Below are 19,894 nucleotides of genomic sequence, written 5' to 3' on the forward strand. Positions count from 1 at the left end.
ACAAGGAGTATTGAAATAGTGTACTTACAAGTATACTACTGGTAAACTGATATTTGTATACTTCATAAAGTATACTTAAAAATATACTTGAACTTTACTTAAGTATACTTTATAAAATAAACTTGAAGTATACTACTTTTTGGTAAGGGAATAGAAAAAAACACCTGCAAATTAAGAAAACAACTTCATCAATTTGACACCACACATACTACAAATGCTCACAACACAACCAAATAAAGAAACGCACTGCAAATACTCACAACACAACCAAACAAAAAACACACTGCAAATGCAATTCTTTATTTGGTTGTGTTGTGAGCATTTGCAGCGCGTTTCTTTATTTGTTTGCGTTGTGCGAGCATTTGTGGCAACTGTTGACAAACTGATGAAAATGTTTTCTTGATTTGCTGGTGCTTTTTCTATTTGCATGTGTTTTCTGAAGTTGCAGCGCGTTGAGCTCTCAGCCACCGTAAGAATGGACACTGTTGACAGAATGGAGAATATGGCTGGATGGATGTAAGCTGCCAGTTATTTTTTTAAATGAATTGTACAGTAGAACTATGTAGATTTTTTTTTCTAAAATTATTGTATTAGATACTGATATTCTTTTATTACATTGAAGGATAGAGGAAAGAGGATTGCTACAGACTTTAGGTCACCTTAAACTTTATAGTGGGTCAAACCTAGGCATTTCTAATTGTAGGAAGTTATATGATCTAGTAGAAGTTGGGAACACTGTTTAATCTGTTTATATATTAATGAATAATAAAGTTAATGAACTGATGTAATTAATAATGTTATTCTGTTTGATGTGGATTAGCAAATAAAACTAATTTATTATCTTCCTTTTACCTATACTCTCTTATTCTCCTACCAGATGTGATAACAGTCAGTACCAGGAGAGGGCGCTCAAACTCAACGCAAATGCTGTATTGGCCTCACCCTTTTTAGAAGTAATAGATATTGTTCTTTTGTTTTTGGCTACAGTGAGTGTCTGCTGCATAGAGAAAATTGAGTTATACTTATTTATCCTCTTCTCTGTCTCTCTTTCCCTATCGACTTGTGAGAATGAAATCTGAAATTAATTGCCACCACAAGAAGAGGATAATCCAGAATAACCTGAACTGTCAAATCATCATGAGTGCTGCATGCCCTCACACAGTGCTACACACGAACGCACAATCCCTATTTCTCTCTGACACGACTCCTTATTCTATAGTTCGACATCTGAATCTTAATTCACCAGCAACAATATGAGCTGCTAAAAGAAAATATCTTCACCCCCACTCCCCCTCCCCATTTTAAAATTGTTGTACACTGTAAAAAATCAAATTAACAAAATTTTGGAAGGGCAAAAATATTTAAGTTGAGCTAATTGTATTGCTTGGCCTTAATTGAGAGGACATATTATGTTAAGGCTACACAAATATATTTGAAAAACACTGAATGAATGGTTATTTTCAAATCCAGTCAACAATTAGCTATGCTAATGTTGACTAAACTAATAAAAACACGTGCACGTGCACTATAAAAATTCTGTGAAGGTCGAGCCAACTAAAAAAAAAAACAATTCAGGCAACAATTTTTACAGTGTATACCTGAAATTGCAGATGGTCACAAATACATGAAAATGATTTTAAAATAAAAATACAAAATACCTCAATATAAATATATCACAAAATAGGCCTACATGTGAAATTGACCATTAAATTACGTAAAGACTGAAATGTACCTGGACCTATTCAGAAGGAACATTTCATGTGCAACTGCTTAGAAACATTAATTTTCACCTCTCTTCTTTCTCAGTGTGTCCCACCATGAAATAAGACATTACGCTAACGATGGTTAGACTGGCTGCTGATTGCATGCATTGCATTGGAGCATTGGAGTGTAGCTTATCTTAATCGTTTAATGGAAGTTAAATAACATTTGTCGAAATACATAACATTTGTCTAACTTTTAGAAATTGCGGGATAGACTTCCAGGTTTAATTCCAAGATTTTCAAGAATTGATTCCGATATTCAAATATTTACGATTCTTGTTGTAAATTCTGTGTGATAGATTATGTGTGCTTAGAACTATTTTCAGCAGTGTTGTAACAGTCAAGTTACTACTGTGGACAATTGGAACAGCTTTTTGGGAAATCGAATTATTGTATTATTAGTGTTTCTATTGATTTCAGTGAGGCTCTCTCCAAACTTAGGAGTCCAATTCCGATTCTGAATGTTGGAAAATCGATTCTTTTTACCATATTTCCTACAGAAATGAAGAAAATGGTTAGATGGAGCCGTTCTCACCTACATCTGCTGTTAGAGTACACGAATTTGGGTATGGGGGGCTTGAAGTTGGTACAGAAATTCAGCAGAATTACTAGTGCACTACTAGTATTTTATGTAGGTTATTTTGAAAATGCCAAACTTAAATGTATACAGATTACATTATTTTTTTATTACTTTAAAATACAAAATCGAATTCGTGTTTCACATACATGCCAATATCTGAAATGCTGCCCATCTACCTGAAAGCATAAAGTGTGTGTTTGTTATGTTGATAAATGTATAAAATAGTTTAGATCTGAATATGTATTTGTAAATCACTGTCAAACAAGCCTTTTTAAAAGGCAAACTTCTGAAATCCTTCGTTCTGCAGAGAAAACGGAAAGAAGAAATGTAGCTGAAATCGATTTCTGGTCTACTTTTACTAAAAGAATAGTAAGATCGTAAAAGCGAATAAATCCGAATGTTGTGAAGTGCTTCGGAAGGAGTCAACTGCTCCATGTTAGACCTACCTATATGTAGCCTACCTACAGAGGGATTTCAATATAGGTTCTTTATAATTCATTTCATTATATTTATTGTTCAAGTATGTTTAATTTGCTAGATACAATAAAATGCATTAATATTAATTATTAGATTAAATCGTTCGTACCTGTAGTAAGTAAAGAAAGAAATGACAACTGCGCTGTGCCTTATATACAACTGAGGAGCGGAGATATTGAATGACTTGCCATGTATGAAAAACGTCCATATACTGAGTCATCAAGACGTCTTCCTATCGTCCTCTTCCTATATCACTTTGGGAGTAAAGGGTAGACCACCGCTTGATTACTGAATGTCTTGAGGACTGCCTTCACCATTGTGCCCTCCTCTAGACTTCTAACGACAAATTAATTGGTGAAAATAAAACACTGGCAACGTGGATTATAATTGATTGCTGGTTTGCACACAAAATGTGTATTTAATTATGTGGAGAATTCAATTAATATTTGGGGGCTGTTATTTTAACAGCGTTTCCTGACTGTTAAAATAAAGAATATTTTAAGATTAAGCATTTTTTTTTTTTTTACAATATAATATCCCCTTAATTTAAATAAGTAGGCTATGTGCACAAATGAGCGCTTCCGTGCTCGCTTCTTTGTACTCCTCCTGTGGCACGATGCTAATCTGCAGTCTGTAGCATGCAATAGAAAGCAAAGCACGCATTGTATTAGGCAGTAACAAATGCTTAGATCTAACCAGACGATTTAGAAATATGTGTCTGTGTCTATATGTATATATGCATTGCACATAGCTAGTATGCCACAGCGCTGATGTCCGTCATTGTAATGTCGTTGCGTTGTTCTGTATGCAATTTATTAGAATAAGTGCAGAGTCCCCTACAACGTCGCGTGAAATCCGGTTAAATAAATTTATTTTTCATCACTTTCATTTATGAAGTTGGGCATCGCTGTTTCAGAAACCCTGCCTTACTGCAATAATTTATTTTATAGCATTTAAATACTGCTTAAACAATCTATATGCAGATTTGAAAGAGACGTTTGCTTCATTGTATTGCTTTATTGTGTTCGATGTTATAAGAATGAACTTAAGAACGTGATTGCACTTTATCTGGAAAACTAGCAGTATACATTTCTGCCATTGTGAGACTTCAGTCATTCGCATTCGAACAGATGGTTTTTGCTGCATCGGAGCGTCTATACAAAAAAAAAAATATTAATAAATAATATAGATAATATACTTTTTTAATGCTGAGTATTACACATGTAGGCCTATATGGGTCTGCATACAATCCACTTGGTCCATTAATCAACAAAGCCACTAAAGCAGTTTTATAATACACGACCGTAAATGTGCATAGTAAGATATCTATACTGACTGGCTTTTGAAGATTAAAATAAGAAATCAAACAGTTTCTGTTGTCAATCCAGAATCATTAGTATGAGTGTCATAATATAATAGTCTATTGTAGAAAGCAAACTATGCTAAACCAATGTGTGTGGGGAAGGGGATGAAAAGCTATGAATTTTAGAGTAAACTGCTAATGAAATTAAGTCTGTATATCTGTGTTTATAACAATAACAATAGTGTGAAAACATTTCAGTGTCGTGACAGCATAATTTCCTGGAATATTTATCAGCAGCCCGGCGCTTTGTGCGGCTGTCCAAGGTGCTGAACAGGATATACGCCCTCTCGGCCGTCCGAAGCTAGTAATGCAACTAAAGATCTTTTGAATAAAGATTTTGCATGGATACTGTGTTTTGGCAATGTTTCAGTTAAATTAAGTGAATACTTTAAAAAGGAAACGGGACAATTCTATTTTAGCATCATAATCGTTTTATAATCAACAGCCATGTCAATGGTACACCTGAAAAACTATGTGCACATGTAGAAATATTTCCTTCTTAAATATAAGCATCCATTACCTACATATAAATAATTTTCAAATCCTGGACAAAAACGTGTTACATTATGCTCACAAAATAGGTGAAATCATTATAAAATTGGACGGAGAAGACAACATGCAAATAATATAGAAAATAAATACAATGTTTTTCATCCATTCCCTTTTTCCTCCAAAGAATGCGCCAGTTGTAACTTGTAAAACATTATAAAGACTCAGTGAACTACAAGGGGGATGTGGTCTATGTTTATCTAGGACGTCAATACGTTTTAACACTATACAATTTGAGCCACAAAAACACAGCTGTAGAAAGACACACAAAACGTTTACGTATTCCTGTCAACAATGAAGTATGTACTTGTGCCATTTTGAAGAACAATTTGCCTTAGATTAATAGTAAATATGTAGATGAATGTTTGCAGAGCCCCTGGCTCTAAGGCTTGGTAAATTTATAGGTAAAAAATATATAACAGAGTGCCAAATTTGGCACAGACATGTAACTTGCGCTATTGGTACGTCAATGTAAACAAATAATTATGGCGCCAAGATATAATGACATGTATAATGACACTGAATAATGACATTGTATCTTCATGAGTCCTTGGTGGGTTTTCTTTGCAGCAGGAGCGCGCATCGCAGTCTATTGGTTAGTTTACTTGAATTCGTCAGAAATTATGTCGACGACCACAGCCAAAACAAAACAGTCCGGATAAGGTCACAATGTTAACATAATGTTTATGGTATTATTATCCAGCTTCTGGTGTAAACCAATGGCGTCGAAAGTAGTCGAATGAGGACCAGAAGTGATCTCTTTTTTCTACGCCAGTGGGTAGAGATACAGGGCTCTCTCCTTCTTTTGACATTCTCCTTTTTCCAGTTATCAGTTGTCAGTGACTAGAGTAAACGCTTACTTGTTTGTTTGTTGAATCTCGCGGTCGTCGTTTCTTTTCTGCATCAAGCACTATCTCAGAACATGCTGGTCTTTACTAAAGTGGCTTTGGCTACGTTCTGTCTTTGTAATGAGGACAGAACACTAGCGAACGGTCCGCCCAGAGAGTCCGGAATGGAGGTGATGGTGCCCGGGGCAGAGGCCCAACCTTGACTCGGCGCAGTGCCTCCCATACCAGCCACCGACGTCTTCACCTGTTCAACCGGGCCGTTCCCTGTGGCGCTGACCTGTCCGCCGGTGGGACTTGGTCCACCACAGTTGGAGGTAGGGTTTGGGTTAGGTCCGGGCCCACCAGTGCTGTCAGGATCGGTAGCTTTTGCCTCTTTGCTGTCCTCCTCTCGCGACTCAGATTTCTTCCCAGACCCGTTCTTTGCTGCAGCAGCTGCAGCTGCGGCTGCACGTTCTTGTTTGCGAAATTTGGCGCGCCTGTTCTGGAACCACACCTGTAGAAAATGCGCATCACATATTTTAAAACATACGTTACATTGCATTGTTCGTGTTTCATTGTACTTGCATTAGTGCTGACTAATACAAACAATGTCATTATTTAGTATGAATGTTCATTATATTAATAAAGAAAAGTTCTTCTTCTTCTTCTTCTTCTTCTTCTTCTTATTATTATTACTATTGCACATAACTGTATTAACATTTTGAAATGTATAGCATGGGAACTATGAAATGCTACATAGCTCTTAAAACAGACAAAATAAATTAAGCATAAACATAAACATATAAAATAAACCATTAAAACGTAATTGCTCGTCATGTAATATTATATAGCACGTCTTTACTTTTTGTCATGTTTTCTGTTGTAAATTTCAGAAATTTAAGAAGTAAGCCTAAATCCCACCTGCACTCTAGCCTCGGTGAGATCGATCTTTAGCGCGAGCTCCTCTCGTGTGTAAATGTCTGGGTAGTGAGTCTCAGCGAACACGCGCTCCAGCTCTTTGAGCTGCGCGCTGGTAAAAGTTGTCCGAATGCGTCTCTGCTTCCGCTTCTCATTCAAACCTCCGTGGTCGGTAAACAGCTTGTAGGGGACTGTTCAAATACATAAGTCAGATGTTAGCCATTTGTGAAAGTATACTTGTAAGAAAATGTACCTAAATGTCACCTTAAATGTTTTGAAGAAAAACATGCAACTTGTTGAATCGCATAATGAAAATTAAATAATTCAAATAATGTTTCTAAACTAAGCGTGTCCAGTGGTTACTTGCATCATAAATAGTTTAAGATAAGATAAAATCATGATAAAAGATAAAGTTAAGAAAATCTGGAGTAATCGTGTTATCTGTGAAATGCTGTTAATTAAATGTTATTGGAGACTGGATTGGAAACTTGTCATAAATGCTTCTATCTGTTCTATTGTTGCTACTGCAACTTCAATTCAGTGTCAATAATGAGCTTAAGTCCCTGGTTATTTCATTATTTTCGAAGGTTTATGTCTCATCGCAAAGTAAATAAATTATGCCTATCATTTTGGCAGCTTAAGATAATTTTGTTGGCGGTTAGGGTGTGACTGGGATAGTGTAACCCCGTAACTGAATTACCTCTTGCCTGCAATCGCTTCTAACGTGATAAATTCTTTCATTTGTGTAAGCAAATTTCGTTTGGTAAATACTAAACACATTTCCATTTTCGAAAGCAATCAAGGCGCCCTATATACCGGGGCCATGATTCTTGTGCCTTTCAGCTGGCAAACTAAAGGTGACTGTGGGCTTACCTGCGGCATACGGACTGCTCTGGTGGTCCCGCAGGGTGCCCAGACTACAGGAGCCCGGTGTAAGCGACGGGCACCCGGAGGTGGCCCCAAACGTCGTCCTGATGGGATTGTACTGAAAGCCACTGGCTTGGCTGCAGGAGCTGAAGTCCGCATAGGCTGACGCCAGGCTCGAAGTGTCCATCCCGGCCATACAGGACTCGTAGGCAGAGGAATTGAGGTAAGAATACTCCATTTTATACATTGAAAAGGCTCAGTGGAGAAGGAAAGCTGCACTCCCAAGGAAAAATACACACAAACGTCAAATTCAAATTGGATTAAATTGGCGAGGAGCTCATGAAAAAAGCAAGCCAAAACGCGGACGAAGTTGGGGAGCTTGTGGCGGCTGAATTTTTACTGGTTTGAAGGAGGCTCGTGCCGTGGGTAGATGTGCACTGCTCGGCGCCTGCTCAAAAACTGCCCTCCTTTATAGGAGCTGAGCCTTGTTTTATGAAAAGCCTCCCAAGGAGCCGCCTAGCCCCAGGTCTCTAGAGCATATAGTCCTCATAATAAACTTGGCTCTTTCCGCTTGGACAATAGCACAGCGTTTGGGTCTTATTGCTAGCGCTTTTTTACATGACAATAACTCATCAGTCTATTGGGCTGGCACTGGGGGATCGGGCTGTCCAACCTCCCTATCATTGATCCCCTGCATCTCTAATTAGAATTTAATACCCCACCATTACGCGCCAGCCCCCTCCACCACGTATAGCCCTCTCGCTCAAACCGCCATCTTGCCCTTTAATTCAATCACACCACTTGGAAATAATGAAAGTTGGGTGACGATTCTCCCTGATCCAATTTTCCCCAAGCTTTTAAGCTTTTAAACCGGTGGTATACCTTGGGCTGAATTTTAGATAGTATTTCCCTGTCTCCTTTACTTGTTCTCCTCTCCGTTTCTCTTTTCTTTTGCACGGCACTTCTTTGGCACGCGCTGGTTTTCAGGAGCTGAAGAGACCATTGTGGTTATCATAAATGTTACATGCTTATTTTAGCAGGATACATAGCCTTTGCTATCTATGTCATTCTGAAGAATGTAGCCGGAAATGATTGTGGAGTGGAAATGACGCGTTGGTAATAGCTTAATAATAGTCTTAATAATCATCATCATTCGAGCAATGGACAACTGAAAAGTTTGGATGTTAAACTAGGCTATTTGACTATACACTATAACAAACACGGCTTTTGGTAAAACTTATGTTTACCGCATGCACAAATAATTAATTTAAGTTAAACTGATCAAGTTGTTCATTTATTTGTGTATTTTATTATTATTATTATTATTGTTATCGTTATAATTATTGTTTGGGTAATAAGGGTAGCAAATTCGCAGAAAAAAGTTTAATCATCAGATATCATCTCATATCTTCCAAAATTGCCTCTGAACATAATTTTGTAATGGTAACAAGGTTCTTGCGTTGCACCCATGTCTTGGGGATAGCACAATATATTTAAGTCATGCGTAATGTAGACTTCTTAAATGTTGAAATTGTCATTATTCTAACTATAGTATATAAAAACGTATTATACAAAAAGTTGTATAACAGGCTTTGTATATATTTATTTCAAATACACGAAAGATTGAAAGAAAAGCGCTTAGTCAAATTTATCAGCCAAAGATGATTTCTCACGTCTTTCTTACGAGGCCACATCCTTTGTTATCGATCGTATGTAAAGCATAAGCAAAAACAAATAGTAAACCTATAAACGTTCAAAACATCAGTACTTAAACTAAAATATTAATTTACAATGATACTTCCTATGTGCTGAACAAACAAACAAATAAATAAATAAATGGAAACAAGAAAAACCGTTGCACCTGTGGTTAGACAAACAAAAATACGCTCTAGGTGCAATATGCAACAGAGGGATAAAAACGATGATTAAAATTTATGAGGTCACTCGAATGAAAGCATCAAGCTTTTCGAGTTTGATTTTCACCATTTCTGCGCCGTTTAAATTAAATTTTCTCTCCTTCAGTCAGCTTCGTCTTTTTTGTGAGAAAGATGAATGGCGATTAAAAAGTTCAGTCTTTCTTGATACAACCCGGCCCCTATTATGTAAATTTTTTCTTTCTACACGCGAGTTGTGACTAAAAGATGTTGCAAATGGTTAATTTGATTACTGAAACCAAAGACCAACTGGTCCACCGTCCTCCCTCCACGCGCCTAGAAAGGAAAAAGAAGGCATCGCGAGGAATTAATCTAATAACATACAAAAGGCCGAGAAAAGTCCTTTCTGATATTTTGCCGAGGCAAATACAATTATAGCTTTTACCATCCGTTTCCCCTATTCAAACAGCTCTTTATTCTCATGATCTGTGGTCCACCAGCTACCGAAACGCCCATCTTTTATATTTTCAACATCTCCTTTCATACTATTAACTGGTTATGCGATCTGTTGGGCGGACTAAAATGTCAACGTTAACCCTTTGATATTACTGAATAAGCGACCTGTCCACCTCCAAGCTTAACGAAAACATGCTCAAGAGTGTTTGTGCGGGCGCGCACAAACAGACGCGCACGTAATTCTAAAGGAGGTTTTTGGATCCACTTGGCTATAATCTGTGATAAATCAGTTAAATCAGCTTGCAACGGCATAATATCGTTAACAGGTCAATAGCACGAAGCATTCTAAATTAAGCCCTATTCTAACAACAAACCGTAAAACTGTGCGTTATCAGTGATTAACAGTGTGATAATGGTTCAATGACCGTAATTTAGAAGGTTATTTGTGATTTAATGACTTATAAATAGCAGCGTCCATATGGCTTCACTTAAATAAATCAAATAACTACAGGGCTCACAAGATCCTAAATCTTTGGTTGCAAAGTGGCTGACAATAGGGGTGTAAGTTCAGAAGGCTCGGCAGAGACTTCTTCAATTTCTGCACGCCTGCTCTGTGTTGCTCTGTGCTGGTGGAATGCGGGTCGGCAGGAGGGCAAAAGGAAAAACAAAATGCCTTTGTATGTGGAAGGATAAGACGAATCAGTCACAAAAAAAAAACGAAAAAGAAAAAGAAAAAAGAGGAGTGAATAAGAGGGGAGGCCAGAGGGGTGTGACTGCTGTCAGATCGAACATAACATCTCACTTTAATGTTGAGGAAACCCTAAGATTATCAGAGGGGAAATTAATATGGTTCTGTTTGTGGAATCAAAGGTTTTGCTGCGTGGAGTTTTTTTTTTTTTTTTTTTTTTAATTAAGCTGAGCGTTTAATTTGATTTTAACATTTGTTTGTTAAAATAAATGTATTAATTTGGATGTATTTTCTAATATATTCATAAATATGGGATTTATTTATATATATTTAAATTAATTAAGCATTGTTAAATATGTTTTCTGGGTATTACTCTGACTGATGTTTTGCTAAAAACCTGTAGTTTCAAGTATAGGCCAAGCGTACGTTCACCGACCGGCAATAATACAAGACTTGCAATATAATATACGTGACGTAAAGGCATTCACAAATAAATACTATACTGACATACCTGTAAAATTTTGTTATCATTATTATTTACACTAAAATAGAAAACAAGATGCCTCTGTTATGCCAACCTATAAGCGCGCGGAAGGATTGTATTTGCTAAATAGTTATGCAGCATGTTTATTGTTCACGTGCACCCATTAATAAAACAAATGACAGTTTAAATGAAGCTTTTCATAAATGACAAGTAAGTAACTTTTTATTTTAACGCTCTAGAATGCTACATTAATATAAATACTATACAATGCATTAAAAAAATATCTGGCTAAACTTTTATTTTATTTTTGTTTTTTTCTAATTCTAAGGATGGTGACGCTGACTTTTTAAAACAATAACTTATATTTACGATTACAGATACAATCACTTGCCTTTTTTTTTTTTTGAGAATAGGCCCAAAACCCAATAGCCGATGTGAACGGTGGTCCGCTGTGTATCCGGGATGCCAGATCCCTTATCCTATTCTTATGGCCACTCAGCTCACGGCCTTCCCAAGTGACCACGATGATGTCTGGCCTTCAGAGGAGCGGATTAGCATAAAAATCTTATTCTGCGGGAACAGTATTAGCAAACATATTACCCTCTAACGCGGCTCTGGCCCCGCCGAGATCCTGTGCTCGGAATCAATTACGAAATTACTTCAACCTCTAAGTCGACATTAACGGGAGAAGAAATGCCATCGACCGGACCCAAATAAGATTTCGAAAAGATGTGATTATTTAATCTCTTGCCAGTGTTTAAGAATTTGATTCATAAAATTGTCTAAAATGAGATGGAATTAAATTCTTATCGGAGTCCCCTGTCATCGTTTCATCCCGTGCTGTGTAACGCTCTTTTAACAGTGACCCTCATTAGATTCCACCAAATCTAGCACTGTCCGGCGGAAAGGAAGGCCTACGTCCACTCTCAAAATGCTCTCGATACGGTCTTGGGCACGGCGCAATACCATGCATCTGTTATTGATGTCATTTTCTTCATGAATTTAGCATTTGGCGTTCCGCGTTAATTACTCTGAAAGTTGAACGCTAAATGATAACCACTTTTAACATACTTTGTTACTGTTTTAATGAAGATGCATATATCTAAAATAAAACTGATTTATTTTAGTGCTTCTGTTCAGCTTAAGTGACTCTTATAAGTTGTCTATCAACGTTTACGAAGCATAGCTGTTTATTTTAACATGGCTTAAGTAGGCCGGCAGGGTCATTCGTACAAACGAGGCCAAACGACTGAGTGGGGGCATATTTTATTTAACACACTGGCATTGTTGCCCACGTTAAGCAATTGACAATTATTAGCCCCGATCTCATAAATCAGCCGGCAGGCCGTTATAATGGTTGAATAGAATGGCCGATGAAGCTCGGGTCACTGTCATTAACCAGAGCCCGTCTCCATGAGGCTACACAAGCAGGCTGGTCGGCCCCCCGAAGGCATTTGGGTCTCTGTAGGACCTGCTGGCTTAATATCGCCCGTGTGCTGAGATAAATGCTTAATCACACATGCATTAGCGGAAGACAGCGGGCTATTGTATGGAGCGAAGGTTTACTGGAATTAAGCGATTAATGACCAGCTACGTTAAATGGGACACAGCAGCACATCAAGAATGATTGAGTGTTTTTTAATGTTTAGTTTTTTTTAATTATTATTATTATTATTTTATTCCTTGTGGTCTCTCAGGGTCTTGCCTTTAAGTTGAATCACCTATTATCAAATGCTAAATTATCCCTTATCTCTCCCTTGCCTTTTCTGTATGTTGGCATAGCTCTCTATAGACAAATATTCAATTACCAATACAACATAAGGCTATACATGGTGTGTCTAAAAATGTCAATAGCAAGAAAATAAAATCACAATTTATGATGTGCTTTTCCTTTATTTTCTTGGTATCTTAAAATTCTTATACAAATACTCTACAAATACCATATACAAATACAAATTCTAGATATATAAGTATCTGCCTGGACAGGCCAGTCACACTGGTTCCATGTCCCCTCAGTACAGTCACTGATGAACATTGTGTCTCTCATTGGGAAAACAATGACCGGCATTCTTCTGTCTTTATATGTGACAATAAATCATGTGATCCGTGTCATATTTTTTGAGTTTTGCATTTGTCTTGCAATGAACAAAATGTTTTTGATGGATGAAAACGGATATTAGGGGTCACAGAACCAGCGATGATGAACATTTAAACCCACGGTCTGGTAGGTCTGGAGAGCTTTCTTCCTCTCTTTTTCCCCCTCTCTCGTTCCTCCTTTATAAAAATCGCTATTGCATTACGCCACAATCTCCATACTTTAAATGATGCAAGAATCCATAAGTGAATGTTTGAGAATAAGTGAAGGATATCCTCTCACTTAGTTTTTTTTCTAATTTTGCCCTGCTTTTAAAACCCCCTGCATTATTTCGTAAGTTTGATATAGCAACAGTCCAGCCACCTTGTGTCTCATCAGCATTACTTTCAAATGTGATGAACCCGAGCTGATGGTGATGATACTTTTTAGACCAGGAAAGAGTATAAATTAGAATGAATAGTGTGAGGTGAGGAAATGCTTAGGGAATCGACGGTGTTAAATCAACCCAAACTTATTTAATGTGGTTTAATGGAATGGCTCTGCCAGGAGAGTTGATAAATTACTATTGTATTCCCTCCACCTGCTATTGCATCTTGTGATTTTATTCTTCTCATTAATAGCTTTACTTTTTTTAAAGACATATCATGTATACGTGGTAAAAAAAAAAAAAGGCTATGAGGAGATAAAGCTATTAGTGATAGACAAATGTCCTAAAGAATGAACTATTTGACTGTTTATATGACACCGTTGTGCATGAGGTAGGTTGTCAAATCTTTTACATGTTGACATTTGAATCCTTTCACATCCTTTGAAATTGGCCTGGGAGGATTATTTACAAAATTTGATCTTTAGTTTGCTACACCTCATTCAGTAATAGTTAATTTTAATAATAACTGAAATGGGGGCAACATATTTTCATTCACAACTCTATTGATTTTAAAGCTTCTTTTTTTTTTTACAATTGTTTATTACTATTTATCACTGAATTATTTATTTGTCTTTGAAATGACATGTATGTGATTAATGTGATTAATTATTGTAATCATAAAAATCTTTTGGAAAGATATCATCATGTTATTGGAACATATTTATGCATAGGCCTAGCATGTTGTAACATGATTATTCCTCCTTTTATAAGACCACTGACTCAGCAGTTAACAAATTCATAGAGTGTATTTAAATGTAGTATGATTTTCAAGACTAAAGAACAGATTTCAGATGTTGAGTTCAGGCCAGACTCATATCATGGAAACAGAAGTTAGAGGCCTGAGGTAAGATATTGAGCTGCAGAGTCAGAACAACGCCCGAGAGTGGCAATAACGCTAATGTGATAAAAGAAAGTGGTTTTCTGAATATAGGTAGGTTGGAAGCAATAGCCAGAAATATCTATTTTCAGACCTTGGCTAAAATGAAAGAGTTATGGAAAGTGAAACCTGTGCCAGACTCGTTCCTCTTAGTTTCTCTGGTGAGACAGAAACTTTATTCTGACTGTGGATTTCATGTTTTGAATGCATTTATGCCTTGGTTTTGATTAAGGCCTGTTTGCCACAAAAGGCAGATGTCTGTTAATAGATTATGACATTGTGAATTATGAAAAGCAGAAATGACAATAAAAAGGAGATTGCAGTCCTACACATTTTTTTTTTTTTTTTTTTGCATTTGACACATCTGTCATTAATCAAGTAATGGCTTTGTTCCTATTTTTTTAAAAATAAAATAAAAAATGCACCCATTAATAAAACAAATGACTTAAGCTCTCATTTTATTACCCATCGTTTTATATTAAAGTTGTCTTTTTTTGGTATTGGGTGGAAAAGAAGAGAAGAGAGTTTTTCTTAGCCACGTGCAGGGCAGATTGATGTCATTGTCTCGGCACACTGACCTTTGCTGTAGTACCCACGGCAGACATCACAAACTCTCACATCAATTTAGTCCAATTGGATGTGGCATGTCTTGGCTAACTCGATTTGTGCAGAAATGCACCTGTCTCTGCCTTCTCTCCCTATAGATTTGCTCTGGGGGAGGAGGGGTTGCTTCTCTCTCTCTCTTTCTCTCTGCAGATGCAGCCTCTTTGCAGCAGGCCTGGTGTGCCTTCCAAGGTCTGGGCAGAATGTCTCCAAGCACCAGAAGGAGAGGCCATTAGCCGCACACTAATCATATTACTGCACGTTAAAGGGGGAAGTGAAGGCAAGCAGGGGAGGAGGGAGAGGAAGGGAGAAAAGTTTAAGGTGTTATTAAGGTTGTTCATCTCTCATACAGCTTGTGCAATTTTGTGTTGTCTGGGAGTGTGTCCTTGTGTGTGCGTGACTGCTTGTCTTGTATGTTTGTAATGTGGTTTAGCATATAGCATATGGTAATTTGTGATTGTGTGCTTCTGCCTAAGTTTTTTACAAACTGTAACTGCACATTGAGTATATTGCATATGTATGTGGGTACAATTGTATAAACTAGTTGTGTTGTTAACTGTGTGTGCATATTGCATTTGTTAATGTGTGTTTGCTAGAACACATGCTAGTTTATGTCTGTGTGTAAGTGTGTATTTGTGTGCGAGTGCGAAGGATTTGTTTAGGTCATGCAGAGCAGGTTGGCTGTCAGAGATGAATAATATGAGTGGCTTTATGAGCATTAGGTAATGAGAGGCATGCTGGGAACTGAGCGATCAGCACCAGCTCTCTGCATAGAGTCTTCCATCTGTGCTGACACAGTGATTACACTACACACACACAATCACTACGCACATGCGCATACACAGATCCTTGCTACCTATGTTCACAAATACTAAACAGGTCAAGCAGACAATCTTTCAACTCAACAATACTTACTCAAAGAGACAGTTTAAATGTAACAGATTTAAAAGAATATTCTGGGTTCACAACTTAAATTCACTCGACAGTTTTTGGAACCAAAGAAATATTTATTATATTTATAACATATATTTTGGCTCATCCCTTGTTTTTATAAATAAAATAAGCCAAACTGACAGTTACAGTGAGGCACAATGGAAGTGAAAGTAACCCTTTTTGGTGCAGAAATGTAAGGCATATTTTATAAAAACACTTACATTAATTCTTCTATCAATATTTGCTGCTTAATTTATTTATTTATTTGTAGCTGTTTTAGGGTTTATGGCATTTCAGTGTCATGGCAACAAAGTTGTAAAATAATAATTTTACACATAAAAGGTTAAAATCATGTTAAAATGTGCACTGTTTACATATTGTGGTTTTACTATTGAAATACTGAATGTTTGTGAATAGACACTTTAACTTTCAATAGATATTGAGACATGACATATGATGGTTTGATACAAAAAGACAGACAGACAGAGAGACAAACAAATTAGATGGATAGACAGATTAGCTAGACAGACAGACAGACAGATAGACAGACAGATAGATAGATAGATAGACAGACAGACAGACAGAGACAGACCCTGACGGATCACTGTTTTAATTCTAGCCTTGTTTAGCTGGTCTGACTGTGGGTCAATGTCTTGCCCCACTGTGCCCCAGCACACAACCCTTTGGGGCAGAATGCTAACCCACTGGGTGGGTTTGTGTGTTCTTACTGCACCCCTTCTTTTGTCTTTTGTGGGGTCACAGTTAGTGACCTGGTGTGCCCAGCAATCCTAAACAATACCTCACACAGATAGAATGACCAACCGCACACACACCACAACCACCACCACCACAAGACTACTAGTGCTGAGGCATCACAACACACACACAAAATGACCAGCATCCCCCTTCCCCTCTGATACTGACCCCACATTGCCTCCCCATTATAGAGGATTCAGAAAGCTTTTAGGGTTCCGGTAACGCTGAGAGATTGATGGTGTAAAACGCATGGTGGTGGGGGAAGAGCAGGTGGTTAAGAAGAAAATGTCCCTCTTTTAATGGGAGCCACAGAGCGTAATTTAATAATTATGAAAAGTGAGAGAGTGGGGAGAGGGTAGCATGGCGGGATGAATGGATGACTCTGGGTCTGTCTGGAGCGGCAACAGACCAGAAGGAGACAGACGCTCTCTTCTGAACAGGTGAGGGGACTGAAGAGTGCTCCCTTATGTACACAAAAGAAAAAGTCTGAGATTACAAATAAAAATGCTTCAGTTTTGCATTTTTCTATTTTATTAGATTTTATAAGATTTAATATCGAGTTCTTATTCTTAATTTCCATGAAATTAAACTTGAGGTTTGAGTAATATTTTAAATCCAGTAAAAGTACATTTCCTGTAAATATTAAGCATCTAGGTGTCACATAACTGTTGTTATTGAATAATGACTAAAGTATGTTCTACTGAGCACAAAAAGCTTGTTAAAAACAGCTTGCATTCAGAGAAACATGCTACTGTGATCACAACATTAGTGTGACTCCTAAATGTTTAATATTTTCAAATGCGTGCAATGATAATCACAGTTGCTGTTGTTGTTGTTTTATTTTTTTTGTTTGTTTGTTTGTTTGTTTTTCAGCATTTTGGCAAGAAATTGTCCTCTCACAATAGTGTTTACCCGTCTCTTTGTCTCTATTTTATTTGATTTTTTTTCCATCTTCAAATATCAGCTGCTCCTGTTCTGAGAACATATGCACTGAAACCAGCTCCTCAGACGCCAGCCATTCCCATGCATCCCTTCAACCTCTGCCCCTTTCGATCATCTCTTCGTCCTCCTCTCCACGAGCTTCACTTTATCTGTGTGTCTCTTCGAGTTCCCTGGGAAAGATGTATTGATAATTTCCTGCAAAAATATGATTCCAGTTTATTCTACAGAGAAAAATCCAATAGCGCAGCCTCCAATTGGATTGGGCTTTTCAGTGGAGTAGAGAACAATAGAGAGAGAGAGAAGGGACCTGGCCCCAGACATTCTACATGAGATTATTGTTAAACAGAGACCTGATAGAATTACAGGGTACAATAGATGATAATTGCATCACAACATGATTTCTCTTTTCTGTACAACAGCGCATATTCATCTACCTTATCCATCCACTAAGGGCACCAGTGTGGCGTGAGGGAAGCAAGGCTGATCCAGAAGGAAGGTGAAGACAGCGAGGCCATGAGATGAAGTTATAGATAAGCGAGCACATAGAGAGAACAGAACAATACAGCTCAGTCATACTAGTACAGAGGTATTGTCATATTTTAGGACACACTGTGACAGTGAGCAGCTAGTATTTTGTTAAATAAAAATATACGATCCACTACAGAAAAAAAATACATATACAAAATAGGCATGTTACAAAATACAAATACAAAACATTCATGATCCACTACAGATTTTTATTTTAGTTTTTAAATTTTTTTTATGTCAATGGATCATATACAACAGCATAGTTTATTCAATCAGGTCTGAATCAGGGCTTTTTAGATTACATTGACATGGGATTTTTAATGGCAGATTCTTAAATGATCACATTCAATAACCTTTAATTCTGAATGTAAGATTATATTGTTATTCAGTTTTTCATGTAGTATAACATATAACGCACACACACACACACACACACATGTATACATACATACATGCATACAAACATACATACATACATATATATGTGTGTGTGTTAGAGTAAATATTGACTGTAGTTACATTACTAAACATAAAAGATGATGCTTATATACACACACCTAACTTAAAAACAAACAACTCAGAGTAACTGGATTAATTCAGGGCCAGCAGTAGATGGTGTAGGACCTGGCGGTGAAAGATCGCCTCTTTTACAAGGAACGACAAAGAGAAAGAAAAATAACAAAAGAGCCCAACTCTGATGTTCTAAAAGTATAGGGAGCACTTCGCCTGGCTGGCTGGCTGGCTGACTGCTCGGCACGGTGCGTGTCGGCCTCTGTGGGTGTGTGTGTAGTGGGGTGGGCCAGAGGGGTTAAGTAGGATGGAAGGCACCCATACTTCAGATTGGCAGCAAGCTGCCGCAAGGCTAATCTAATCAAAGGCCTCACAATTCAATTAGAGCCATCTCAGGGGCCCCTCCGCCAGCTTGCCAAACGTTCAGCTCTCCTCTCTGACGCCCTGTTCCCCCCCTCCTCCTCCTCCATCAGCCCTGCCCAGTGCCACCCAGCTGTGCTAGATGAATGTAGATGAAATCTGAAATATGAAAATCTCCAATAATTTATGGGAGCTATGAGGGATGGCAAGGGGGAAGCGTTGGCTGGTGCTAGGTAATTCTCCCCTCAGGAGAGGAAGAGTCATCTCACCGGCAGAGAGACTGAGTGCGGCTGCTTATGTTGCAGAAATATATACGGTTGAGGAGCCCGTACACACACACATACCCCCACATGTTGAGTGTATCATCATTCCCGCCAGCAGCACAACTCATACTTCACCAGAAAACTCCATCTATTGCTCTCTGTTGCAACATCCACCTGAAATGGATGAGGCTCAGTTCAAAACACACACACAGAAAGAACTTGTACGTACTTTGAGGCGAGTCTAACTCATTGGCGAGGAGACAGACTAGGAGAGAGTGAATGATGGGCAGTCCATGAAATGAACTCTGATTCTTAAGTAGAATACAGTGGCTGGGAGAAAGTAAGTGGGGGGAGGATGCTCTTAGACAAATTACACCTCATTATATCCTGGCTCTCACCGGCACATCATGTCAGGAGGAATCTTTTTTTATTTGCACAAATTTGCCTGGAATTCCTCTTCGTTTTCCCGCCGTCCATTATCAAACAGGGCAATTTGATTACATTGTGATTATTCTCTTGCTTGCGGACACTCCCACTCTTTCCCGTCTGTGTTGCGTTTCATATCCCAGAAGTGGTATATTTGGCAAAGACGCTCTATCAATATATAGCTTATGAATTCTTAAATTCTTAAATAGCTTATGAAATCAAAATTTTAGTAGTTTTCTCATTGGTGATTTGCAAAAATGCTTTGCTGTTTTTTGGTACAATTGACAAGTTATTATGATTATTCTACATTAGTGACAGTAAAGGTGAG

General features: G+C 37.7%; 1 protein-coding gene across 1 annotated transcript; it reads right to left on the reverse strand.

The window, feature by feature from the left end:
* Nucleotides 1-5,647: 5,647 nt before the first annotated feature.
* LOC306883226 (paired mesoderm homeobox protein 2B-like) lies at nt 5,648-7,591 on the reverse strand (the record flags this gene model as incomplete). Its single annotated transcript, XM_079438350.1, has 3 exons — nt 5,648-6,073; nt 6,481-6,668; nt 7,351-7,591. 3 exons carry the CDS (start codon nt 7,589-7,591, stop codon nt 5,648-5,650), a joined length of 855 nt encoding a protein of 284 aa, XP_079294476.1.
* Between the last annotated feature and the right edge of the window lie 12,303 nt (nt 7,592-19,894).

The sequence above is a fragment of the Barbus barbus genome (genome assembly GCF_936440315.1).
Source record: "Barbus barbus genome assembly, chromosome: 17".
Classification (NCBI taxonomy): Eukaryota; Metazoa; Chordata; class Actinopteri; order Cypriniformes; family Cyprinidae; genus Barbus; species Barbus barbus.